Raw genomic sequence first — 27,326 nt, 5'->3', positions numbered from 1 at the left:
ACTTGAATGGTCATACTTTAGAATTTCATCCACAGGCTCAAAAGTTAGAACCACCTTGTACAGCATAATAAACAGCACCACAGGAAAGTACTGCTCAGTGGCTTTCATTTGAATGGTCACACTTTAGGATTTCACCCACAGACTCAAAAGTTAGTCACCAAGTTAGTCACCCTTGAATAGCATAGTATCCGGTAATTTACATGTCTCATAGTAACAGATGATGTTCATATTTGACCAAAAGCGTCGAATACGTACCCGTAATTGAAGAATCCGATAAAAAAAGAACAGTTAAATGGTACTTCTATTAGTTCTTCCAGTAAGAATCAGCTTTTTCTTTCACCTAACTAGGAGAACATAAAGTAAAAAGCACAGGACATTTTAGCAAAAGTTGTACTGTTTAATTGAACTTCACCTCAATATCAATCTTTTTATCCTAATGTACAGTGACACTGTGGAAATATATATTTATTAAGCTAATCATTAGGTAACTTATAAAGTACGCGCATGAAACCATTGCCGCTCGAAAAAGCCGTGTATCAATTATCGATCACTGAACATGCTTTAATCCTTCGCTCAAAAGGTCACATTTCTTTTTATTTTTGGAGGAAACAGTACTTGACACGTTTCTCCGTTTGAATGAAAATTTAAATCCGAATGAAAAACGTCTCCAAGAGACACTGGAACAAAAAAGCAAAGCACAAACAAACAAATAATTAACAAATACAAAACCATGATCTGGTTGGTTAAGCTCATCCGCAACGCATGCGCGCAAGGCCAGACATTTTAAACAATGAATTAATTCCGTAAAATTTCCTTTTGAGGAACTTTTAATGTTGTTTTTCATGAATAATTACAAAAACATTTTGTCCAATGCACGAAAACCTTAGCGGACGTGGAAAAGTCAATGTTGTCACGTGCCAACATTGCACGTGCAGCTTTCGGCTATCTGATTGGCTGAGAGATAATTAATGAAGGCAAATGTAAACTTTTGCGAGTGGCAATGGCAACACGCCTGTCCCAAACAAGTAAACAGTCTTGAAAATTTCATTTACTGGACATTATAAAAGTACTTAAATCTATAAAAATATGTACAAATTACTAATACTTGTGAGCATTCCAATTTTCAGTAAAATTTTTATAATTTTCCTATCAGCCGCTAAAGGACTGCGCTGTTTTAGTTTATTTATACAATTGTTGTAACCATTGATAGCCAACAACTAGAACTGACGAGTACAAGTTGTTTTTCCAGTAACTGTTCAACATCTGGTGCAGCTCTGATCAAATAGTAAGAAATTTAATTTAATTTAGCAACAATCACTGTCTTAATAAAAGCAAGTCTGAAATAAAAGTAAAATTTACAGCGAAGAAGCCTTGAATAATTGGCTTTGAGGGGCTGTATAAATAATAACTATTGCTCGGATAATACACACAGCAGACAAGCCAATTCTATTGCTTTGGTGCTAACTAAGGACTTTACACAAACACAAAGGCCACGGCAACGAGAAAGTAAAAAAAAGCAAACGTTTTAACGAGCTAAACAAAGCTAGCCTGTGAACAGGCTGCCAAGTGGGGTATAGGGCGAAAAAGAAAATCGGCGAGCCGGGCAAAGAGAGCGCGGTATGGGGGCGAGCAAAAAAGAAAGAGAGCCTCCCTCGCTTTCTCCCCCACCTCCTCTCCCAGCTCGATTTTTGTCTTCACCCTATACCCCATTTGGGGGCCTGTTCACAGGCTAAACAAAAGCTCTCCACATGCGTTTAACATTTCCGTACATTTCTTTGAAATCCTCTGCAAAGGAACAACGTGAAATGACCAAATTCGAAGTTTCGAGGAGAACATAAACACAAATGGTGAGTTTGCCTTTCTAGATCAGATCATGTAACTAGTTATTCAGTAATAAATGACGTTTTGACCGTTTTCACTGACGTTGCCGTTGTGGTAGGGGAAGGTCCATATTTGGTAAGAAGGGATGATTGCGTCTAAGGTTTCCTATGGGGGAGGGGGCGAAGAAAAATTTCTTCCAGTGACGGTAGTTTGGGCTCAGTAATTCTAATGTGTGTCCGCATTCTTTAAATCAATCAGCGCTTCTGCAAGTTCCTGAGACAAGGTTTGAAAAGTTGGCCTGGCCTCTTCGCTACAAAGAAAACAAACAAATGACTTAAATAGTTGCCAACTTAATGTGCCTAACAAGTTTCCAAACCTGAGTTGAAAAGGCACAGAAGCGTGTGTGACATCAACATGCGAAACCACGTGACCATGATTTTCCCGCCATTTGTCGCGCTTACCGTGCGGCCGTTGACCGTCTTCAACATAAGACTTTTTTTAAATTCATTCGCACTGGTGTCAACAACGTGAATATCATTTGAAGTTTTTGAACATTCTGCAACAATTTTAAGCCTGAGATAATAAGTTAAAGCAGTCAGCCCGTGCACAAAAAGGAGCAAAAAAGCTTCAGGAAAGGGAACTGATGCTTGGCTACCTTAGTTCATAAAATTGTCACCTTCTCTTGCGAAAACGGCGTTGATAAACAGCTTCGTCAAAACAGCACAAGTAAACCACACTAAAAAGGTGAGACTTAATTGTTTCTTTTGCTAATACTGACTGAGTTTACTTTATGTTAAACTTGCAAAGTTAATTGTAAGATGTTACATGACAGATGACAAACGTCACCCTGGGCGTCACCTTCGTACACCTGCCAACTCTCGCAAGCTCTCCCTTGCGGACAAATTTCTCGCTTCTGGTTGAAAATGTGAGCTATTACAGCCTTAATAAGGCTCTGCCTTAATTGACATACTTTCCAAAAATATGTAAACTCAAACCAATACCAGAAACTAGAGAAAAAAGAAAAGTCCTTGCAAAATGAGTAAAATGAAGATACTTTCCCCGAAATCTCTGATTTTTGAAGGTCCGTATGGAGCAGAATCATTTTCTTGAAAACTTCAGAATTATTCGGAACGTGTTCGGAAATCTTCGGACAAGTCAGGTAAACCTACGGTAACTAGTTAACTCCACCTCTCGAAGGTCTTTTGATCTAACATTTACCTGTATTGCCAACAGCTTCTCATTATTTCGTACACATTTTGTGGGACACCTTCAGGGCATTCCAGTCTGTAGCCATTCTCTATCTGTTCCAGAATTAGCTGTCCGTTGAGACCCTGAGAAAAATACAATATTAAATGCTGACTTGTCTTAATGTATGTTGTTAGAGACCTCTGTTACAGTGCGACACGCCTTACCGTGGCCACCCAACAAACTTTTTTTTACAAGTTAGCCAATCAGGATACGCGAATTTGATTGACGGTCACGCCTCGCGAATTTGATTAACGGTCACGCCTCCTTGCAAAGTCCAACAAGTAAGTGACGCAACAACAAATTACTTAAAACATGTCGTTTTGTATTTTATGGCTAACTTGTAAAAAAAAAAGTCTGTTGGGTGGCCACGGTAAGGCACGTTGCACTGTTAAGGCTTAAGAACGGTGCCTCCTTTTCCTACTGTTCATAATACACAAAAATTCGTGGTTCTGAGGTTTCATTAAGATTTTGAACAGTTGGCAAGGACTTATTGCACCTGAACAGGTTATTTAACTTGGATATGTTCTTTTGTTGAAAACATTGGTTGAGATGTTAAAAGCAGCTGGGCAAAGTTATGTTCACAGATGGTCAATTTGCCCAGTGGCTGGCCCTTAGTAAAACCCCTGGTGGTTACCCCCAATTTTCTTTTCAATTCCAATTTTTCTTGCTCAAAATGTAATTTTCCTGCATAGTCATAAACTGCACAAACAACAAAAACAAAAAAAACCTCTGAAAAATGACGTATCGTCCTTTAAATTCAAAGTCACATTTCAGTCACGCAGAATCAAATTCAAGGTACAAGTCATCAATATTGTAAAACTTAATCTGGGAAATTGTTGATGTTGCTGTTTTCAACGTGAAGTTTCTAGAAAGTAAGAACAAAACAATTATTGAAACATACATCATAAGGCTTTTTTCCATAAGATGTTGCCTCCCAAAGTGTGACGCCATAACTCCACACGTCACTCTTGCTGCTGAACTTCCGGAAATAGATGCATTCTGGGGCATACCATTTGAGAGGCCACTTTCCTGGCTTACCAGCCTACAGTGGAAAATATGAAATTAGTTCGTCAGCTGCTGTTTGAGGTTGTCTGCTATTTGCATGAAAATAAGAAAATTTTAATTGAACTTGAAATGGTTAACAAATCTTCTGCCAAAAAAAATCGAAAAATTCCGAAATGTTCTTCCTCCTTTCAGTCTCTACTGATGGTATAGAGTTTTCATGCAGTATAGACAAAATTAATTGCATATGGAAACATTTCCTCTTCCTATAAATTAAAAAAGTCCATTATATAATGTTCATCACATCAGCTTCTTCTAATAAATGGCAAATACCTGTACCCGAAATGTCATCAAAGTTTATAGGTTTCAGTTGCTCTAGGAAGATTTTACGTTACCCTGTAATAATCCGTTCCAGTCCCCATTGCTCTAGACATTCCAAAGTCACTAATTTTGACAAAGTCCTCATTGACAACCAACACATTTCTGGCAGCAAGATCCCTGTGCACAAACTGCATATTCTCAAGATATTGCATTCCCTTTGATAGAAAAATAGAAAACGTAAGTCCACATGTGATGTCCACAGGTTTTTCATTGTTTTTACTTGAGATGAGAGATTCCTACAAAAAAAGTTTTTTGTCCAATTGTACAAAGCAGTTTCAATTGTTTCACTGTCCACAAATAAATGATTGAAAACGATCGAAAATGATACATGTACTTTCTGGTGATTTCTAACGATTTTACTTTATCATTATTTTAAAAAAAATGTTTCAGGGACTGCAGAGGGGGGCTTTAGCCCCCTCACTTTTTTTCGCTGTGTTTTCATTGAGTTTTCTACCAAAAATCTCCACTTTGGAGAGCATTTTTGAAATGCTCAGTTTTCATTGATGAAGATTGTAACACTAGATTGTGTCTGTCACATTCCGGGCCTTTAAATCCTTCTGTTAGGCTAACCCCTACAATAAAATAACTTTACTTAGACACCCTATTTCCATAAGCGCATATTTCCATAAGCTATAATTATATTAATCATCATAAAGTAACTATCTATCTGTCTACCTAACTACAATAATATAAAAGAAAAATAATTAAAACAATGAATGCTGCTTTTCTTGAAGACCTTGTTTAAAAACCTACTTAAAACTGTGGCAATTCAATTTAGTTTTAAAATCATTCAAGGAAGCAACTTGGTGTAATTATGAAGGTAAACTGTTCCATAACTGTGCTCCACTGTATGAGAAACTTCTCTTTAATCAGTTGCGAGCTCTCTAAAGTACGACCTACTGTCACACATGGGACCAGACCTCTAGGTGCGTTTCAGGAAGTTTTTCTGTCCTGTAGGTGTTATGTAAACTTCATTATCTTTGAGAATGATGTATTATTCTAGAAAGCGACACAGGCATACTCGAAACAAAGAAATCTGAATGCTCCTATCCGGAGTCCAACCTAAGACCTTAGATTCAAACCTAAGGTCTTAGGTTCGACTCCTGATATATACCTGTGTCCTAGAATAATACACCATTCATTCATTCATTCACCAGGCTTGAAATGTACCATTACATTTATTTCATTATCTTTTCCTACAAATAATTTAAGATTTACAATAAATACAGTAACACAATATCCACCAATTTAGGAAACATTTCCTTACCTCTGCAACTTGCAACATGATGACAAAAATCTTAAACATTTGCAAACTCCTGGGAAAAAAATATGACAGTAACTTTATCATCAAGGACCAAAAAAGGGCACACTAATGTTTACTGATGGAGTAAAATAGAGAAGTACATGTAGTGACCTTATGAACAAACATTTCACATTCATTTTATAGTAGAAGTACTCTCAAATTCAAATTCTCCTCAATGTTTTATGTATATAATAAATAGCATTAGCTAGAACAAAATTAATAATTTAAACATGAAGAAAAGTTGCCTTTGGTCATCTGATAATGTACAATTCATTGTTATGATTTGTACTGTGTATGTTCAAGCTTTTTCTTACTTGTGTTTCTTGAGGTATTTGTGGAGTGGTCCTTCTGGGGCGAGTTCCATTACAAGCATCACAGTGACATCTTGACATATACCTACCATGACAATATGATTCAAAAGCTATTAGCTTATGTCTGTGAGGAGTAGTGTACTCTAAAGATATGAGGTTGGGTGAGGAAAAGTCCTACAGGAGCCATTAATGGCTAATACATGTTACACTTGGAGCTTAACCTGGTTTCTGTAACAAGAAGCAACTAGGAGTATTGCTACTCTCACCCCTCCCCTTGGATAGGCTGATACATGCAGTACGTCACATAATTTATTTGCTAGCTCCGGCAGCAGATTGGCAGTATTCAGTTATACACCTGGGTGAGGAGGGACAGTGTGGGGGAAAAGGTGTCTTGTCTGGGGACATCAGATCAGGAGCCATTACGATAACAAGTTACATAACTGTATCTCCACATTTAAAAACAATGTCATTAAATCCACCCAATCACAACAAAATAACCTAAGTAGGTCATCCAGGCAAGCGTAATCCAGAGAAGGACTGTTTGTGAAGACATTGACTGACTGAATGACATCATTGCCATCATCAGCATCATTATCACCACAACTTTTTTATGTTCAAAATAATTGTTCTGATACTTATTCCCGTAAGTTAGAGTGTGATAAACTATTCAACAGAAACAGATGGCCAGGAGTACCTATTATTCTAACAATATTAGGGTGATCCAGCCTCATCATCACTTCAGCTTCATGCATTATTTCAGACTGTAAAGAGAACAAAAAAAACTGTTAAATGACATTTAGATGTCGCTAATATTAATATAATTTAGGCAAGGTTAAAATCGTGACAATACTAGTAAGCAGTCACCCCTCTACGTGGATCAGGGGCGACCTTTCCCTTTCGCTTACTTGCTGGCCTACAAGTAAGGTTATTTAGCCAGCTTAATTTCAAAGCTCTTTCCCTCTCTGACCTCCCTTTGACAAGTATCGGGTTCAGTAAGCATTCCACTGATTGGTTCAGTGTGATGGTGCCTTTGGTGGTGGTCGCTTGCAGGGCACAGGATACCTCCTTCTCCGTGCCTGATTGCTGCCCGGCTCCACCAACCTTTTAGGCACCAGCCTCCAAGCTCATCAATTGTTGGTGAGTTTGACTAGATATTTACAGGGGATGTATAAAGGCAAGTGACATCATCCACTGGTGTTGATGATGTTGATTTTTGGGAGGAAGGAAAACTGGAAAACACAAAAATAATATCCTCAGAGCAAGGTGAGAACCAATGATAAAATCACTGCAACCGACAATGTACGTACGTGTACATGTAAACATGATCCTAAGTCCAGGGTCAGTCCTGGGCTAAATTGGTGCCAAAAGCATTAACCCCCCCTCCCCCCTCTCCTCCAGTAATACATGTACATGTAATCTCTCCCCCTCCCCTCCTCCCATGTACATACAATAGTACACTCTACATGTACCTTTGGATTGTTCATTTCTTCAGATTTCAGTTTCTTTACAGCAACTGGGATCTTCTCTCCATTTAACTTGGTGTACTCTCCTTTGAGAACAGACCCAAAGTTCCCATGACCTGTACACCAACAACAATAAAATACATGATAATTAATATTACGGTGTATCTGCACATATAACTGTCCTGTAAGGCCACAGGACACCCCCATGGATAGTTTCATAGCAGGATGACCAAGCCAAGTGTACAAAACCAATCACCATGAATAAAGTGTTAATTCACTTCACAGCTGCTCCCAGCATTGAGTTCCCTAGTAAAAATAATAATAATATAATAATAATAATAATAATAATAACAATCTTTATACAGGGAGCCCACATCACGAAAGTGATATTCAGTGGGGCCCTGTAGATTGAGAAATGATTTAAAACTTACAATTGTTTTAAAAATTACAATTATTTAAAAGTAGAAAATACAAAGTCGGCGGTAAGAAATAAAAATAAGAAATAAGAATTAAAAACTAGCTAAAAACGCGCTCTTTGATACGTTGCTTAAAAATTAAAAACGATTTTATGTCTTTGAAAGACTGTTCTAAAAGGTTCCATTCCTTAATACCCTGGTAAAGGAGTGTCTTCTTTCCGTAGTTAGTTCGTACTCGTGGAAGACGGAAATCATTCTTTCTCCGGGTATTATAGGAATGGGTGTCGCTGTTCTTAAGAATATTAAAATAATAATTATAATCTACAAGTCCATGAATATACTTAAAAGTGATCATATATCTATGTACAAGGCGACGTTGGGACAAGGTTGGCCAGCCAAGTGACTTGAGTGCATCGGTGGATGAGGCATAGCCAGGCAAATCAAGAATAACTTTTGCTGCCTTATTTTGCAGAATCTGCAAATCGCCCATAAGTGTAGTGTTATCCTTGTCACCCCAGATAACATCAGCATAGTCGAAAAGGGGACTAATCAAAGTGTTATACAGTGTAATCCGTGCATCTACTGGTAACAGTGGCTTGACACGTCTCAATAGGCCAATCCTCTGATTCACTTTGGTAATTAATGAATCGATTTGCTCATTCCAAGTCATGTTCTTGTGAATTTTCACGCCAAGGTACTTGATTGAATCTGAATTCTCGAGGCAAACATTATGCATAACAAGCTTGACATCATGGCAACTTTGCAATTTGCGATTGCTGCCAAAGAGTACGAACTTAGATTTAGACGTCTTAAAAGTTAGGTAATTGTTATCAAACCAATGGGCTAACTTGCCAAGGTCGGCATTTAGATGCGATTCAATTTCGTGGCAGCTCTTCCCACTATAGTATAACACAGTGTCGTCTGCATACATGACAACTTTGCAGTACTCCAAGCAGTGTGTGAGGTCGTTTACGTAGATAAGAAATAGAAGTGGACCAAGGATGCTCCCTTGCGGTACGCCAACGCGAACTTCGTGAGAAGGGGACAGACAGTTTTCAATTGATGTTACTTGATGTCGGTTATTCAGGTAAGACACAAACCATTTTTCGACTTGGGTAGAGACACCAATAGACTTGAGTTTTCTTACAAGAATCTCATGATCCACTGTATCGAATGCTTTCGAAAGATCTATGAAAACTGCACTGGTCATACAGCCGCTGTCTAAGCTCTGAAGAATGTTGTCGGTAAAATGGGCAAGAGCAGTTACAGTAGACAGTTTAGGGCGAAAACCGAATTGATTTTGGGTGAGCAGTTTGGACTCAGACAAGTAACCATACAGCTGAATGTGCACAGCCCGTTCAAGAATCTTGCTAATGGTTGGGAGAACAGTAATGGGCCTATAGTTATTACAGTCAGTGCGATCTCCTGCTTTAAACAGAGCGGTTACTTTACCCCGCTTCCAGATTGCTGGGAAGGCGCTTGTCTGAAGAGACCGGTTGAATATTCTGGTCAGAACAGGTGCTATACAATCAGCAGAGTCTCTCAACAATCTACCACTGATGCGGTCTAATCCTATGGCTTTGTTAGTTTTTAAACCCTTCAACTGCTTGAAAACCAACGATTCAGTGATATATGAAAAGGAAAACGAATTTTCTTCGGCGGTACTTCCAGCAGGCGAGAAACATGTAGTAGTATCACTGACCACAGATTGAACCTTTTCTTTGATTTTGGTTGCCAGTTTAAGACCGATCAGGGAGAAATGCGTATTCAAAAGGTTTGCTTTAGATTCATTATTATAGTAATGTTTCCACGGAGAAAGCGAGCAGGAGCAAAATTTCAATGAACTACACAGACCATCAAAATGAATAACCCGTCTCAGAATCAGAGTGAAATTTGCCAAGCCCCCTTAATGAGATGCAATCTACAGACAATCATCTCCCTCTTACAGTCCCTGTTCTAAGGACACGTTCAGAATGAAAATAACAGACTATCACCTTAGTTCCACAGACCATTACTGACAGTGAGGTGTATTGGGCAACCCTCAAGGAACACATCATGGGAGAGACCATCACTCTGCTGTAAGGTTTCTGCATAATTTTGATCATATCTTAATATGATTTAAACTTGATAACAGTGATTAATCTTGGCTTCTTACCCAGCTCTTTTTCCAACGTTAAATTTTCACTTCTCAGTTTCCGAGTTTGAACATCTTTAAACTGATTGAAGTAAAAGGAGCTTTTCCTCATCTTTACACTGTCATAAATTGACTCAAATTGTGGGCCTCTGGAGGGACTTGCACCTGAAAAATACATGCTACTCAGTAGAGAATATTTGTATCTGTCGTACAACAACTACATCAAAGAAAAATGTGAAACATTACAGGGCACATTCACAGTGAAAATGCATAAAATCATAAAAACTTGCTGGGGGTTTACAGGTTTAAAAGTTGCAAATTAAGTTAGCTGTTTTCTGTTGCATGCTACATTTCTGCTTTTTCTGCAATGCTATACAAAGCCATTCATCACAGGAACCTTTTAGCCCAGAGCACCAACAAAACTGACTTGGAATTCTTATGTTTGACTAGAGCACCTAACAATATTTAAATATCATGAGCTGCTAAAATCGATGATGGATCAATTTTATATAAGAGATTTGGATGGGTCAAAAGAAGGCATACTGGAGATTGACACAAAAAAATAATATGACCTTAAAACTCTGCAAAGTGATAATTAATCAAAACGTAATTGGATTCCATTTATTGATGCTTTCTTGAGGAATACAAAATATTAATTTTGCCACAACCATATTTGTATTAGGTGCATTGCAAAAGAAAACTATAAAATACCATTCATTATTTTAGCAGACTGTATACCTGAGCCTGGCCTTCCCTCTGCTGCAGGAAATGGAGAAGGGCTTACTGGTGGAGGGTAGGGACCTCTTGGACTGGTGGGAGGTCTGGGTGGCAAGCGGGGCGGACCAGAGTTCCTGTTACTTGGCGGAAGAGAACTAGGTACAGGTGGAGGGGGGTTCCTTGGTGGAGAAGTGCTGGGAACAGCTAACAAAAAACACAAAAACACATTCGGTGGTTTTGTTTTGGCTTCTGTAACATGTGCAGTGCTCGCTGAAGTTTAATAATAATAACATGTCTAGGACAAGAAGGTTCTGTTCTTTCTGTTCTTTGGAAAACAACTTTTTGTGGTCACTTGTCAAATAAGCATGTTGCCCATTAGCTAAAAACTACAAACAAAAGCTCAAAAAGCATGTTGACATGTTGCAAAGTTGGGTTTTCCACTGTGGTGGATCAGAATACCAGCCAGTACATCTGTATCCAGTTCTTTGCAACTTACTCCTTAGAATACAGGAACGTACACCTGACAAGGGCAACTTGAAAGTGTTATTTTTTGTTCCTAAAGGACCATAACGTAAAACTTAATTAACATGAGAAAATCCATGCAGTAGGTGTATGAAGCCAATGAAGTTTAATTCTTCCTGCAAAGTAAGTTATCTGCTCAATATTTTTTTAGATACACTGTAGTATGCAGTATTTATTTACTTATTTACTTACATGTACTTACTTACTTATTACAGTGTTTATACAGGATGCTTTCTCACAACTTGGTGGTTTTCAGTCAGATAGGCCCAGTATATAAAAGTTACAAACAAAATGTAATTCTTCTTCAGCTGTAATTCTTCACAAGTAGATGGTGATCATGTGATCAACTAGCTCTTATTGAAAATCTGGAAGTACATTTATTTATTAAAACACCTCTCATATACCGGTATACCTTCACGGATTATATCTGGAACCATAGCACCAGTGGCACCTTGAAGAAATGGATTTGAAGAAAATGGGCTGCCTTCACTAAATGATCGACTTGGTGGTCTTCTTTCACTCTGATCAAAAAGACCTGGAGGACGTGTTCCTACTGAGGGTGTCCTTCGCCGGCCATCAAACAGTTCAGCGTTACACGGATCACGCAACTTGCAAAGAAGACCATCTTCTCTGAGTGTGTAGTGGTCAACAGCTAACATCAGGTTGTCGAACTTTGGACCAGACTTGATGGACAATCTTCCCTGTGCATCAATATCAAACAAGTAATGAACCACGGCGCCTTCATGCACAAGACCAAGCACAAAGCCTGGATCTTTTTCACGGATCAGAAACATTCCATCTTGACATCCTAACACCTGTAGACGCCTTTCTGCTTCATCACGTGAAATCCCACCATGAAACCAGAGCTGGTTCTTATGCAGTACTGAGCCAATAGCGCTTTCTAATTTAGCCCTCATTAGAGTTGCAGTACTTTCATCACCTTCCTGCAAAAGTGAAACGTACGTGTCAATCAGTTGCTAAAAGTCCTTTTTCTAAGAAGAAAGGGTCAGTTTCTAAAGGAAATGTGGTGCTGAATCAGTGGAAGAGTGGAAATCAATGTTTTGTTTTATCAACAGAGTTGACAATGTATTTTCGCCACAGTAAAGAGATTCCAGAGCTGACATTTTGAGCTCAAAGACTTTGTAAGAACAAAGCCAGAAGTCTGAAGATTTTGATCAGTACTCACCAACTGTTTTACACCCATATTTGTATATCACCTTTTACAAATTAAAACTAAACTGCTTGGCTGTATCATTAAATGTAAATGCTCACTGGCTGCTTAAAAGGGCTAAAAACATTAAGGAGAGCCATTACCACATGCTTTTGATCCATTGATAACTGGCTGCTTAATGGAGGTGGCCACTTACATGTTAATAATAACGAGGGTCCAACTATATAATAGTAGTAACAATATTAATTTACATTACAAAACTACAGTGTAGCTAATATTAAAAATAAGAGCCAGCGATAGCAAGAGCTCTGTAAAAGTAAGTGGATCTTTGACTGGAAAAGTGCTGCAGGTTGAGCCTTGCCCAGGTTCAGTTGTATGAAGCAACTACAGGAGTAGGAGTATTTAGGAATATCAGGCATAATGTGCTTCGCCATGAGAATGAAAGCCTTGATGTACTAACTAAGTGCCACAAAGTACGCATGATCTTTGAACTAACCCCTAATCCCATAGATGCTATGGCAGCAATTGCAGCATCCTTAATGTGCTCCTGATTGGCACCTGAAAATGTTTTTGGTGGCACTCCTGGGAGGCGGTTGCATGGTCCAGTTAGCCTGGTCAACAATCCATCTAAAGCATGTTGATGGTGATTCACAAGCTCAACTGGTCCAGGGAATCTTTTACCATCTTCAATGGCCACCATGCCATCTGAATGCCGCTGAATGTGGTAATGGATGATCTTGTTGTTATGGCACATGGAAAGAGCATAGCTTCCAGCAGAAGCAGTGCTCTCACGCAACAGATACCAGCCATCTTGTTTGCCAGCACGAGCAAGAAGCTCTTCTGCTTCCTGACGGCTGATGCGGCCATGAAACCAATGCTGGAAAAGAGGATCTGCCATTTTGCAAGTTTGGTACTGTTTTCATTTAATTATTTTCAAGAACCTAAAAGAGTAAGACAGCACATAAATTTGCCTGTACATTATTTTAAAGTACAAACTCAAATATCCCTGGGAAGTTTTGTAATATTCTTTTTAAAAATTACATACAGATTAAGTTAGATCCATCCCTGAGCTGTCTGTTCACTGAATTGACCAGTACTAAAAGGAATTTTCATCAACTGTCACACATTTGGTAAATACAAGAGCAAATAGAATTTATATATGTATTTTGTTCAAGCCCTGTCTTAGTTCTGCTCCTTTTACATGGAGCCAATCAAGCTTTGTCCTGAGCAAATGGAGACTTGCATGTGTAAGGCAACATCAAGTCCAAATGTAGAAGCTTGAAGACAGACGGCCTTTATAAATTATTTCAGCACAATTAAAATTAAAGGTCTGCAGCTTGTGGGATTGTGCAAAGTAATAAGAATGAAAAATATATTAAAAATATATACACAGTAAAATCCTCACATTTATGGGCATAAAACAACTCAAATGAATGTTTTGTAGGTAATAGTGATTTGCCATAATAAAAGACTTTACATATCAGTCAAAGTGAATCATCAAAAAGCAAGTTGATATTACTCAACAAATGTCAATAATCGTCAATCTATTAATTTAATTTGTCACAAAATTTTTAGGAAACATGTTGTCGTTGCTAGCCAAAGATATGCAGCTAAGGGAACATAAAGAAATTGTGAAATGAAATTGAATGTGTCAACATGCAATAGTCTTAGCAAACCACAGCTGAACTCTAACACCAAAAATTGATCAAAGTCAATAATCACAAGAAATCGTACGTTTGATTTTGATTGATTTCTGATATTTGTCAATTGATTAGCATCGACTTTTATCATTTGACAACAATCATTTTATAACGACTATTGGAATTATTGATATGTAACATCCTGCATAATTATAACATGTCAAGCATGGAAGGCCCTTGAAAAGTTTACACATTAGACCTTGCATTTAAGTCTTACTTCATGTTCCCTTTTGAAAAGTATGCTTAGTTTTTACATTAAACATCATGTTATTTCTGTTGAGAGTTACAACAGGACCCTAAAATTTTTCAAATGTGTTAACTCGTTTAATACCCAAACGAGGGTTGGGGAATTTCATGCTTTGGAACGTTTGTGTACTAAGCTTTCTAATATAATGACACTTTCTGAGATCTTTGCGGATCACCACCTCTCCAACATTTAAATTCGCTTGCTTTTTGTTTCAACTTACTCTGGTGGAGGCACACATTTTGCCGAAATATAACATTTTTCTCGTTTCTTGTTTTCGTTTCCTTGTGTTAATTTGTCTACATTGGAGACAATGCAAATACTTGGTATCACCTTTACCTTAAGGCTTGTGAAATCTACTTATGCAAAACCACTTATCCTCTTACGATTTGACACAATGTGGTAAAAGTTCTCTGGGCTTCATAAAGAGTTATTATATACACGTGCCTGCACTGAGGACACTAATTCATAATATTGCTGTTTGTAATCAGGAAATTATCGAACGCTTCATCTGAATCGAACACAACGATAAATATTATACTTACTTTGTTTGTATCCACCGCTTATAAAAACTTGCATGTTTATACAAAGCACCACCACATCAGAATCTTTCTATGTAACTAAAGAAGCAGTTAAATGCTCTTTAGACATCTGAAACGAAAGGCAAATTGAGAATTTTGACGGAAATAAAGATCAATTTCACTTCTGCACCAAAACGGCTTGCACTTCCTTCCTAGGCTTGGTTACTAAGCCAGGAGTTAATGATATAACAAGGAATTTGATTGGTTCCTTTTGAAACAGCAAACAGCTGAACCAATCAAAAGTATCGTATTATTAAGCTTAGAGCTCTCCCCGTGGGTTGACTGTCAACATGGGCGAAGAGGTAAGGCAGTTGTGGGTTTTGTTTCAGAATTCTAAGAAATGCCACTACTATTTAAAGTATCTTGGGTTCATGTATCTCAAATTTATATTTAGCTTACATTGTTACATTATTCTATGCCGCAAATAGGTCGATGAATTTGATAAAAGCCTTATTTTAATATTAAATGTTTTCAGGCCAAAATATAAATTCTCCTTACTTTTTAATATCTCTGTTTCTTTTAATGGTGGACTGTGAATTATGCAGTCATACACCGATACACCGTGTCAATAACGGTCCCTCGTAACTCCTTAGTCCTATAAAATTAATTGTTCATTAGCTTTATTTTGTTTATGAAGCTAATATCTGCTATCACTGCAATGCCGTTGGTTTACTTCTGTTAGGAGAAAATAAGTGTTATTCACCATGAGAATGTCTGAGTCATTAATTTTCTGCCCTCTTGTTTCCTAGCATCTTACACAGACATTCTTTAGCTCATCACACAACATGTACTGATGTGACGAGCCGAAGAGTAATGTCTGCGTAGGAGGCTATCTTGTTTCCATGCTTCATAAGAAAGTTTTGGGTGGGTGCAGTAAATTGTATCAGCGATACTTCTATCAGGATAAAAGCTGAATCCAACCAGCAGGTTTTTTCTTCTTACAATATCATTGCCTCCCAGGTAGTTGTTTTTTCTTTTTTTTTTGGGGGGGGGGGGGGGGGGGAAGGAGGGATCATATTACCCTCTGGTTCGATCTCTGTGATTTATGACAACTTGTATTTTGAATCCTGTTTTTGTGAGAAAATGTAATTTCTGTTGTTTGCGTTATGAATATTGCGAATTAGACAGAAATTGATATTTCTACGGCATAGGACCAGTAAGGGCTGGGTTTGACTGCTACCAGTGCATGATGGGAATCATTCTGGTGGTGTGAAGCCACAGTGATCCAAAATAAATCTTATGGATTGTATGTCTCAGTACTGTGTTAAGTAGAGTCAAAATCAAGCAAGCAACTGCGTCTAAAATCATGGACTTCCACTATTTTATATTTCTACAGGAGATAGATCCTGGGCTAGAAACTGAATATGAGGTACCTGAAGAAATTTGTTATTGCAATGGATCAAAGGACAGGTTGGTTTACATACTCTGTACTAACTATGATGGAAATCGAATGCAATGCAAAAACCTGCTAGAGAAATCAAGAATGCAATCATGTACTGTGTATAAGGCTAGGTGTGGTTCATTACTGGCCAATACTCAGTACCTAACAGAAGTGGTTCTAACCCTAACCCTAACCCCTGGGTTATCATGTTGCTCCCAGGAATTTTTAACTTGAATTGGATTCTCTCTTCTTTAAGATTGAAGTGAACTTAACTGACATAGTTTTTCCAAAATATTCCAATTCAATCTGTATCTATCATACTAATAAATAGTGTTTTGTTTATCAGTGTTGTTGTGTTTGGCAAATAAACTGAAGCTGATATAAAGAACCCCCGGGGGGAGGGGGGGGTACTCCCAAAAAAATTGGATAGGGGTGTGCAGCTCGCTTCCCAAAACCCTTACCCTTTTTATGACCAAAATCTGTGATTTCCCCTACCCTATTTATGACCTGAGCAAAAATTTGATACCCTATTTATAACCAGTTCGAGAACTCCTGGAGACTAGCGTGTGACCGGAGCGCATGACAAGCCGTTGCGGTACGTACACAGTTGCTGTAAACATCATGATGAAGGAGTAGCTTCTTCAAACAAAAAAAAAACCAACGAATTCAGGACTAGAGTGCAAAAATTGATACCTTATTTATTACCAAAATGGCGACAAAATGGCTAAAATCGATACCCTATTTATGACCAAAGCAGCTGAAAAACCATACCCTTTGGCGCCGCACATACCTATATAGCCCATATAAGGGAGTACCCCCCCCCCCCCCCCCCCCGTGGGAAAGAACCTTTAATTTTTTACTATAATTTTATTTACAGTAATATGCTGCAGTGTATTTTATGCAGAAGGACGTTTCACTTTGGTAAGTTTATCATGAACTCTGTTGTAAATCACTGGCGCATGTATTCTTTGTATATATTGCCCTTTTTTATCCACATGTATTGTAAGGTACATTTCCAGGATATAGGGCCACTTGATCCTCAGAACTGCTGTTGTACTATGTATTAAGTCATAAGGCTATTAAGAATGAACCTCTTACTGACAGAGAACCTTTGATTATCATCCATCATTTCTTTTGTTTTTACTTGCTCTTGACAGGTTGTCTAAAGAGTGGTAGGCCCAGCATGCTTGTGGGAGATATATTCTTTGATTTGACTTGTGCATCTTGTTCTTTGGAAGGTTCAGAGTCTTGTACCAGACAGAACATAAGCTGGTGAGCTCACAAAAAAAGCAACAGCCTTTAATTATCTCCGCTAATAGAAATCCTAAGCCATGCATTCCTCCCCCATAAATATTCGTGGGGGAGCAGGGAATGCACTTGACAAGCCCAAAGAGTGCCTGCACAGGAGGCTACCTTAACCCTTAATACAGCCCCAATGGTGATGAGCATATAATATTTCTACTTGATCAAACATAGACCGTATTCCAAAATGGCTACCATTTTAATATTCTTTCGTTCATATTCGAATTAGCCCTTCTTACCTCATTCTTATTCTCAAGAATCAAAAGATCATTTTACTTTAAACAAGGCAAGAAGGGTTAATTTGAATGCAAACAAAAGAGTATTATTAAAATGGAAGCAATTTTGGAATAAGCTTTATACAGTTCATGAAAAAAAGGAAATGATTACAAAAGATGAAAGGTCTGTCATTAAACACATTCTCCCAACTACTATCATAAGAAATAAATGGAGAACAATAAGGAGAAAGTGCATGTTGATATTGGGGCATAAGGATTGATTAACTTACAGAAATGTCAGATCCTGATTATTACTTAAATAATAAAGAAAGTAGCTATTTACATGTAGCTTGTATATTTGGATGTTACACATTGTGTAAGATCTCGCTAGATGTTGAAAAGGAGCCTATGGTATTCTGCAGGACCCTGTAGTCTCCTGCAGAGGTGTAGAGTCCAGAGTGACATGAAATGTGTAGGCGCTGGTTCCTGTAAGAACAAGTATTTTTAAGAGTGAAAGTTTTGGAGGGTGAAAAAACTTGAAAAAAAAGATTACATCATTCAATAATTTGGGTTTTTGTTCTAACAGGCTCCAAGCTGTGTACCTATCATTGTACAATCTGTATTCAACTAGCAGAGGACGTAAAGGCTACTTTAGATGGAGAGAAGATATCTGTCACTTCATTGATAGACATTGGATGGTTTTATTTCCTAAAAAGTGAGCACTGCAAACAAACACCTTTCCATGACTTTTTACAACTGGTATGCATGCATGAAGTAGGTTTGTTTATCTCAAATTAGGTAAAGTGGAATAACAAATAGTGTGCTAAATTCATCATAAAGTTTGGTCCAAAATAGAATGTAAGTGTTGATCTCTAGCCCATCCCCCCACCCCAAGTACTGGCAGTTGTAATAAACCATCTGAAAGCAGTGGTCATACCACAGAGTAGCGTGACGACACTAAAAACGGCTGTGAGGAAGACTAACCACAGAGCTGTGTAGTGTGGCTATCACTTTCACATGGTTCTCTGAGGGTTATCCCCCACCATACCACACCATTTTAATATTACTACTGTAGCTGGTCTTCACGAGTGTTTCACTTACTCCACTGCACTGTATAAAATAACTGAAAATTCAGTTGTTATTATTAATTGAGTAATTTATTTAATAATTATATTTGCAATACATTTTCATGCCATTATGGGATGAATGTTACTTTTAGGAAAAAGACTTCCACATGGTCCAGCACTGTAGCTGGTGTATTGTCTTCAGGATGTCCACAGTTTTTTAAGTCAGGACAGAAGGAATTTAACAAGGAGACAGGATGGTGGGCTTTACAGGAAAATGTTGCACCAGTGATTAAATTGAGTGAAGCAGGTATGGAAAGCTCATGTCTACAAAATAATGCTTTTGATACAAAATTTCATTTAATATTTTGTGCACAAAGTATAATATTAAAGCATTTTCAGACCAGACATTTAAATTGTGTTCCATAGGGGCTGGCGAAACAAACAATACAGCACTCCCACCCCCCCCCCCCTCCCCTTCCTGTGTGCATGCTCTTTGAGCTTGTGACACATCCCTACCCCAACTCCTTTCCTTACCTCCTTACCTTCCTGGAATCAACATAATAGTATACAATTCACTGGAATGGTCTTCCACTTATTTAACCAGCAATAATTATGTGTAACTATCAGAAACTGGTAGTCTGATGCACTTAATCTAGTTGGCTTCATGTTGTAAAGATGCCTTCATGCTCTGAGTTTGGTGACCAACATGTTGCAGTGATTAGCTCATTATCAATAATAATTTATGGCATTATGGGTTTTAGGAAGCAGTGCTTACAAACGTAAGAGAAAAGGAGGATACAGTCCTACTGGATCTAAAGCAAAGTTCAGCTCTAACTGTAACACAGACCAAACAGCAATCAAAACACAGTCCCCAAACAATGAAGAAAATACAGCACAGGTAAAATTTGTATAAGAAATTTGTTTTATGCAATTATCATGATTTATTCTTTGTGCTCAATAACTTGTACAGGTGTATGCATATGTTAGATCAAGTAGTGATATTGTAACGTGTGGGACGTAACACTTAACCAGTTTAAGATTTGGGCTCTAAAAGAGCTAACAAAATTACTGTGCAATTTCGTTTTCTTAAGTTATAATGCTATACTAAATAGAACTAGTTAACCCATTGTATTTTGTTGTTGATTCCTTGTAGTCATCACTGACTCCTGATAGCAGTAAATGTGATGATCTAATAACCCAGCTATTGACGGAAGAAGACATGCGTGAACTTGTGGAATCTGGTTCAGGTATGTACAAAGTCAGTTAAAATGCGATGATACCCAAAGCTTGGAGCTGAGATGCTCTCAAACTGAGAGACACTACCTATAACCACCCCCTCCCCACTACATTTGTGAGTTGAAACCTCAGTTGCCAGCTGATTGAGAAAGTGTTTTTGATATTGCTTCAAAGGCATTCAACTGAACTCATCAAAAGTTTTGGAAAACAGTGGTAAAGTTTTACTCCTCTGGAACAAACTTGTATTCAGTCTTTGCCAGTAGCTAAGAATACCAAAATAATGTAACATACACATGCTTTCTCAAAGCACTTGATCAGAAACTAGTTCCTCTTGACATTGGTTTTAATGATAATTTACTACTGGCTGTCAGAGTTCCTATCATTTCTAAAGCAGGTTGTTTCTTGTGAGTATCTGAGATGGTGTTAGTGGCTCGTCATCCCACTAAAGTATACATTAAGTTGAGCAAGAAGTATGACATCCATACACTTGCATGAATTATACAGCTGCATGCCACAAAGTAATTCTTCAGTTGAGACAAGAAGGTATTTCAAGAGGATTATTAAAATAATGTGTTTTTTGTGCTCTGCATGCAGCTGCACCATGGGATGCACGTGTTTGCTTTGGCTTTGGGAGACAATGTGTAATGTATAGTGTTTTTATGAACTCCTGTATTTTACTCTGGCAACAAGATATTCAATTCCTCTGTCAACTCTTGTGTTTTAGGATTTGACCCTTTCTCTAGCTTCTTCTCAACAAGTTATGATGATGTGGACAACACTCTCTTTTTTCCTGGTGAAAGAGAAAAGCCAGGTTTGTATAATTACAACAGTATAAGCCTGCCATGTTTCATTCAAACTGGGTAAAGGTTTTCTTCTGTTTTCTTCTACTTCACCCACCCTTAGAACAAGAACTCCATGCAGAAAGGAAACAACTAACTTTGGAATTAGCAACCTTTCATAACAAATATTATTACAAATTATTAAAAATAGTACTGTTGCCACTGATTGCTAATCGGCATGCCAATGTAATTAAAAATGATCACATCTTGGGGCACTTACAAGTACACTGTAAAACCATTAACCTGTTAACCAAGGTTCTGCAAACCCCCTTTTTTTCATGGAAATTGTTAAAACCTTTTTTCAGCTGTGTTCAATTTTTCAGGAGTCTTTTTTTATAAAGTTCTTTACTCTCCCCACCCTTAGAATCTGAATTCCGCACAGAGGATGAATCCAGGGCTGAGGATACAGAGTCCTTGGCATCCACTGTTACATCAGATACGTCAAGTAAGAACCAACAATCTGAATCACTCCATACCAAGGTCAAGAACAAGCCTGTAAAAACTACCACCAATCTTGCACAAACAAGGTAGGTCTAGAAATAGATCTAGCTTTAAAAAATACTTTCTTTAGAACTTTCCATTTTGAAGTATTTTTCGCTAAAAAAAAGCACTTCTCAAGTATCTGTTGGAGGTTCAAAGTGTCTGTTGTCTGTCTTGGAGAGTTGTCCATTTTATAGAGAGTTTGACTGAAAAAACAGCAGAGACCAACACCAGGTGTCCGTTAAGAGAGAGTTGACTGTAAAGCAGTTTTCAACTGAGTGTTGTAAAACCAAAACCAAAGTAGTTATTACTCTAGCCAGTCATATTTGACACAAACAATTTGATAAGCCAATCAGAGTCCAAAGTAAATACACTCGCACGTAACCAACAAGAGGTGTGGGAAAATGTGTGCGAGCAAGTCACAATTGATTTTGGTTCTGCTTCTCACTGATTGAGAAAGTGGTGTGAGTTTTGTTTATGAATCAAAGAGCATTGGAAAGTAAAGCAAAGCAAGTGTGAAAATACTTTTGAGTCTTGGTTAAAAACCACTCTATAAGTCTGCCTTAAAGTCAGTCGTTAGCCAGAAAGTCAGTATAAAACTGTAAGGGTTTCTGAAGCTGGACTAGAAGAATCTTCAAAATATTGGCTGATTTATCATTTACTTTTAGTTTTTTGAAGAGGTCTTTTCTTTTTGCTTTAAGCCTGTTCCTTGTGTCAGAAGAAAAAGAAAAAGACCTGTTGCTCAGATTAAATTCCTGTCCCAGAGCAGTGTATCATGATCCAGTGGCTAGACGATTTAGAAGGAAACTGGTTTTGAGACAGGTACGTATTTTACATTCCCCTGTTTATTGATTGAATTCATTGTTTTGTGCTGTCTTGTTTAGTGTTTAGTGGTAAAGTTGCACTTTGGGGCTTTGCCCTATGGCCTGCATGAACTTAATCCTGTTTTTGTAACATGAGCAAAGAAATATTACTGCTCTCTCTTGAATGGGAAACTAGTCAATTTTGTTTGTTTAAGGGGTTAGTTTCTAAAGAAACTGTGGTGTTACATCAGTGGAGAGTAGAAAGGAATGTTTAGTTTATCAACAGAGTTGATAACTAAAGGTAAATTGGCCACCGTAAAGAGATTAAAGTGCTGACATTTCAAGCATTACCCCTTTGTTAGAGCGAATTTGCTCTTGCGCAGGGCCAACGCTTGAAACATCAGTACTCAAACCTCTCTTTATGGTGGCCAATTTACCTTAAGTTATCAACTCCGTTGATATGTTTACTCCACCATTTTTTCGGTGCTACCTATTTATACACCCTGGGGGAGAGAGGTAAGACGTTGAGCAAAGTTTCTTGTCAAAGGAAACATTACACAACAATGAAGACATCAGGGATTATTTTCTAAAGAAACTGTGGTGCTGCATTGGTGGGAGGGTGAAAACTAGTATTTGGTTTTATCAACTGTGTTGATAAGGCAATTTGGTCGTCCTAAAGGGTTTTGAAAGCTAACTTTTTGGGTACTAACCCAAAGGGATCAAACGGCCTTGAACTACTGTTACTCTGATTTTCTGGCCCCAGTTGTTCAAAGAGTGGATAACTTTATCCACTGGATAAATCACTATCTAGCGGAGCAGATGTACTCCAACTAATGCTTTTGGCAAGTTTTCCACACAATCCCATACTTGAATTTGACATATGTTTCTACTTTATCCACAAATTATGGGACTATCAGGGAAATCGTGCACACATTTTATCTGCCGGATAGCGACCTATCCAGTGGATAAAATTATCCACTCTTTGAACTACTGGGACTTGATCTAAAAGCCTGACAACACCTTACCAATATAAGTAGGTCTACACATAGACTACCAATATACCTCTCTTAACTACAATTTTTTTTTCACAAAGCTTAAAAGATTCAAGGGTCTGAAAGTATTTGATCTGGACAAGACTGTCTCCAAAGCTGTTAATTCAACCTTGAGATATCAGTTAACCCCTGATGGAGTAGTCCCAGTTGAGGTAAATACAAATTCATACAAGTGCTAAATGTTACATGTCCCTATATATTTCGTTCTTGTAAGTAATCAATCTGTTGCTCAATAGGGTTTGTTGTCTACAATTTTGTACGAGTAAAGGTACATCAAGAAAGCTCTCAGGGATGCATCATTCAGCTTAAGGCGGTTACTCTACAAAAGACACCCAGGGCATCTCAGAACAATATTTTTTTACAGTACATAAATTTCTTTTAATTTTTGCCTTGTTATTTTTTAATTTTCTCCCTGGGTAATTATACTGCAATCTATTTGTTGCTTATTACATTTATGTGTTAAGTTTGTCAAGGAATTAGTGAAGCGACAAGCGCATTACTTTCTCGGCCTCGCCAGACTCGATCCTCGACTTCATTCTCGATTACTGAGCCTCGATCCTGATACTTGATTCTCGTGTATTTGAGTATCAAGGATCGAGTCGAAGATTGAGACTCGCAAGAGAATATCAACTAACTTTTAAACGATACTGTATAATCACTGCTTGGTGTTATGATCAGTTTTTTTTCTATAGTGAAGTTGAAACTGACGCATTGACTTAGAGTGAAGATTAATGTGTTAAATCAGCCATTGAATGACAGAGAGAAGCTTGTGTTGGCCTTCTCTACAGCAGAGCAATGATCACTGTTGTTAAATTGTCTTACTCTTGACCTTTTGCACTTGTTTTCTCTGTGACAGAATCATACTGTGTCATCAGAGGTTGCAGATGAGATTCATAGAAAATCTCCAAGACAGGATACTGCTACAACAACCATGGGCACAACAGGGCATGTCCTTGATAGATATTTGGTAAGAAACTTTGCAGACTCAATAACAGACTTGATGATTAGAGCTCTACGGGATTGTGAGTCCATGCCTTCTTTGTCAGTCAAGTAACGCAGTGAACTGACTTTGGGTTGATTAGCCCGATATTTATAAATGCCAGCTGTCAGTTTATTTACATGATTCAACTACATCTAGTGAGGGCTGTTTACAAATGTCCATGGGCGGTTTTACGTTCGATTTGAAAGCAATTTTTGCGGCGCTGTCAAATTGTCATGTGTAAGCTAATGGGCAATTAGTGCTATGATTTCATGTGTTTTGTAGCGTTGTTAGAAGAACGCCCGTGTTGTGAACATAAAACACATTTCAGTGACGTATCTAGGTGACTGCGCATAAAATGAAGCCGGTTGTATTTTGCCTCCTTTTTAGGCCTCTCCTCGAATGCTTCCAAGTTCTCGCCCCAGGGCTTGCTCATTCTTAACAAGACTCATTGGTGGTGACAGTCAGACATTGTATAGACCTATTACCAGTCCCTACACGTCTAGAATACTGAAGCCTTTTATCCGACGAGACTATGAGAGCAGGCCTTGGAAGTTACAGCTGTTACAGGAGATTGTCGCTCGGTATCACAGGTACAATTCTCAGATTACTTTCTTTTGAGTTTGCAGCGACCTGTGAATCGTTGCTCTGAACTCTGTTTGTTACTGTAACTAGTTCACTCACAGCAGCTGGCAAGTTAACTTACATACCAAAATGGACTAACGCTCGAAACGTCAGCACTCGAATCTCTTTCCGGTGGCCAATTTACCTTTAGTTATCAACTCTGTTGATAAACCAAACTTTCGTTTCTACTCCTCACCGACGCAGCAGCACAGTTTCTTGAGACACTATGACTAACCCACTTATCAACTCCAAAGACTAAAGAGCTTTCATTTAAACGGCCACAAGTGATAATGTAGAGTAGAACCACGTTTTAATCACTCGGGTATGCGAGGTGGTTGTTCGAGAAAAAAATACAGAGGCAAAAAAAAGAGAGAGGACTCACTGCCTTTCACCTTTTTGCCCACCACATTCGGAAAGCCTAGAACAAGCTAGTGGCCCCGATGCCAACGTACAATTGGTGTTTCTGTAACAGCTTTTGAGGGTTTAAAATAAAACAGCCTTGGCATATCTGATCCAGAATACATAAATGGGCTGACAGCTGATAACAAAAGAAAATAAGAAAGAAAGAAAAAACACTGGGGTGGCCTGTAACTGTAACGTAACGAAGCCTTGCATGTCGGTCTCATTTCTAGCAATATGTGTGACCCTCTGAAAGGCTGCTTAGACAAATGCCATTACAACTGGCCTTTATCAAAAATGTGATGTTACCAAATGGGACGCGGCCTAGCCTAGTGGTTAGGGCGCCGGACTTGTAATCCGGAGGCCCTGGGTTCAAGTCTACGAGAGCAGGCCTTTAAAGTTACAACTGTTACGGTAGCCCCGTTTTTAAAATGAATCCAAGACCACAGTTTGTAAATAGCCAACTGATTTGCCTTCCACCACTTGGGATTCATCTGTTATGTTCAGTTTGTGTCATAATCTTCTTTTATTAGCTATTGTAACTTATTCCCTTAGTTCTTTTTATTTTAAGTCTCGTCATTTTTGGTTCCTCACCTGTCATTTATTTCTAAACATCATTACGTAATATGGAGGCCAACTAGAAAATCGGATGGTTAACTTGACCTCCATTCTCAATCGCTACCTCAAAATTATTCAAAATAAATTAAACAAAATTTTACTATACAAGAATGTAATTGTAATTATCTTTCTAATTAATCATGAGGAAAATAAAGGTTGTTGTTGTTATAATTCAGTTTATTTGACGGATTTATAGTGTCCCCAATTAGAGCTACGGTGCTAAATACTTCAACACTTTAATAAAGTCATTTATTTTTATTATATTTTATTTATTTTAAATAAAACTTGTGCTATTTGTTTGTTAAGGAGTGAGCCTGATTGGAGGCCGCCACCAGTTGCCCCTATTGATTACTGCTACGTGCAGCCGCATCACATTCCATCCGTGAATGCCATGTGCCGGGAATTCTTCTGGCCAGGAATCGATCGTAAGTTCCATTATGGATTATGTTGTTACGCTTGATCGTCTCTAGATCATCGCTAGATCACGAGGCTTATAATTAAGCCATTATGTAAATCACGCTAGTTAAGTCTTTTAGCTCTTGCAAGGTCGTATAATTTGAGATAATTCTGTGATGTTACGAAATTATTTCTATCCGATTCTCACACGGTTATTTTAGATTACATCCTAGTATTAATATGCTGTTATACTTTCTGTTTTAGTGTCCGAATGTTTGCAATACCCGGACTTCAGCTGCGTAGTTCTTTACAAGTAAGTACAAGCTAGAGATAAAGCGTTTTAAAGGTGACTTCTTTGTCCAAACGAGCACTAAAATTTTAGCAAACAGCGGCGCATGAAAATATTGCTCAGTAGCTTTCATTTGAATGGTAAGTTATCGGCTTGCCCACTTTGTGCAATAAAATTAGTTCGACTGTTGTACTTTTTTTAAATGTATTGCTTCAAAAATCAATTTTTCCGTATCTTGCAGAAAATTTGTCATTGGGTTTGCGTTTATGGTCCCGGATGTAAAGTACAACGAGGCGTACATCTCATTCGTGCTAGTCCACCCCGAGTGGCGCCGCGGGGGGATTGGAACCTACATGATTTACCACTTGATACAAACTTGCATGGGCAAAGATGTCACACTTCATGTATCCGTCACGAATCCAGCCATGCTTTTGTATCAGAAGTTTGGGTTCAAACCAGAAGAGTTCATATTGGACTTTTACAATAGATATTTACCTGAGGATAGCCCACAATGCAAGCATGCATTTTTTCTCAGGTTGCGGCGATGAACAGGAAATATAAACAGTTAAATTATGAGATTGTTTCTAATTGTGATTATCTATACGGTCAAATGTAACAGCAATACTAACAAA

The 27,326-nt window shown here is 38.1% G+C and overlaps 2 protein-coding genes across 4 annotated transcripts; one reads left to right on the top strand and one right to left on the bottom strand.

Moving 5' to 3' along the window:
* Positions 1 to 1,726: 1,726 nt before the first annotated feature.
* Positions 1,727 to 15,167, bottom strand: LOC146468456 (tyrosine-protein kinase SYK-like). Its single transcript, XM_085124551.1, has 13 exons — positions 14,979 to 15,167; positions 12,986 to 13,430; positions 11,731 to 12,262; positions 10,818 to 11,000; positions 10,101 to 10,244; positions 7,536 to 7,645; positions 6,761 to 6,827; positions 6,070 to 6,151; positions 5,720 to 5,768; positions 4,467 to 4,607; positions 3,971 to 4,111; positions 3,040 to 3,152; positions 1,727 to 2,131 (listed from the first exon to the last, which is right to left on the bottom strand). Exons 2-13 carry the CDS (start codon positions 13,385 to 13,387, stop codon positions 2,047 to 2,049), a joined length of 2,049 nt encoding a protein of 682 aa, XP_084980677.1. The 5' UTR covers positions 13,388 to 13,430; positions 14,979 to 15,167; the 3' UTR covers positions 1,727 to 2,046.
* On the top strand, positions 2,442 to 27,326 carry LOC146468455 (cysteine-rich protein 2-binding protein-like). Of its 3 annotated transcripts, none has more exons than XM_085124553.1 (17): positions 2,442 to 2,565; positions 16,351 to 16,424; positions 17,273 to 17,316; positions 17,553 to 17,667; positions 18,499 to 18,627; positions 19,132 to 19,286; positions 19,741 to 19,877; positions 20,133 to 20,226; positions 20,940 to 21,026; positions 21,419 to 21,581; positions 22,236 to 22,356; positions 23,431 to 23,541; positions 24,246 to 24,356; positions 24,759 to 24,961; positions 26,316 to 26,434; positions 26,670 to 26,718; positions 26,936 to 27,326. In XM_085124553.1, exons 3-17 carry the CDS (start codon positions 17,277 to 17,279, stop codon positions 27,240 to 27,242), a joined length of 1,941 nt encoding a protein of 646 aa, XP_084980679.1. In that variant the 5' UTR covers positions 2,442 to 2,565; positions 16,351 to 16,424; positions 17,273 to 17,276; the 3' UTR covers positions 27,243 to 27,326. The 3 variants fall into 3 exon arrangements, with proteins under 3 accessions (XP_084980679.1, XP_084980678.1, XP_084980680.1); XM_085124552.1 differs by lacking the exon at positions 2,442 to 2,565 and adding an exon at positions 15,271 to 15,316; XM_085124554.1 differs by lacking the exons at positions 2,442 to 2,565; positions 16,351 to 16,424; positions 17,273 to 17,316; positions 17,553 to 17,667 and having other exon boundaries at positions 18,551 to 18,671.

Source organism: Pavona decussata, unplaced genomic scaffold (genome assembly GCF_977016875.1).
Source record: "Pavona decussata unplaced genomic scaffold, jaPavDecu1.1 SCAFFOLD_130, whole genome shotgun sequence".
Taxonomy (NCBI): Eukaryota; Metazoa; Cnidaria; class Anthozoa; order Scleractinia; family Agariciidae; genus Pavona; species Pavona decussata.
Note: the sequence above shows the minus strand (reverse complement) of the source record. Positions and strands in the feature narration are given on the sequence as shown.

Bases quoted from the DNA above. Each gene is read 5' to 3' on its own strand.
- LOC146468456 (XM_085124551.1), bottom strand. From the start codon at position 13,387: ATGGCAGATCCTCTTTTCCAGCATTGGTTTCATGGCCGCATCAGCCGT. The intron at 12,263-12,985 runs GTTAGTTCAAAG...TCACTTTTGCAG, and splicing joins TAGCATCTATGGGATTAGGG to GAAGGTGATGAAAGTACTGC. The intron at 2,132-3,039 runs GTAAATGTTAGA...TTTTCTTTGTAG, and splicing joins AGAAGCTGTTGGCAATACAG to CGAAGAGGCCAGGCCAACTT.
- LOC146468455 (XM_085124552.1), top strand. The intron at 20,227-20,939 runs GTATGTACAAAG...CTTGTGTTTTAG, and splicing joins ACTTGTGGAATCTGGTTCAG to GATTTGACCCTTTCTCTAGC. The intron at 22,357-23,430 runs GTACGTATTTTA...TTTTTCACAAAG, and splicing joins GGAAACTGGTTTTGAGACAG to CTTAAAAGATTCAAGGGTCT.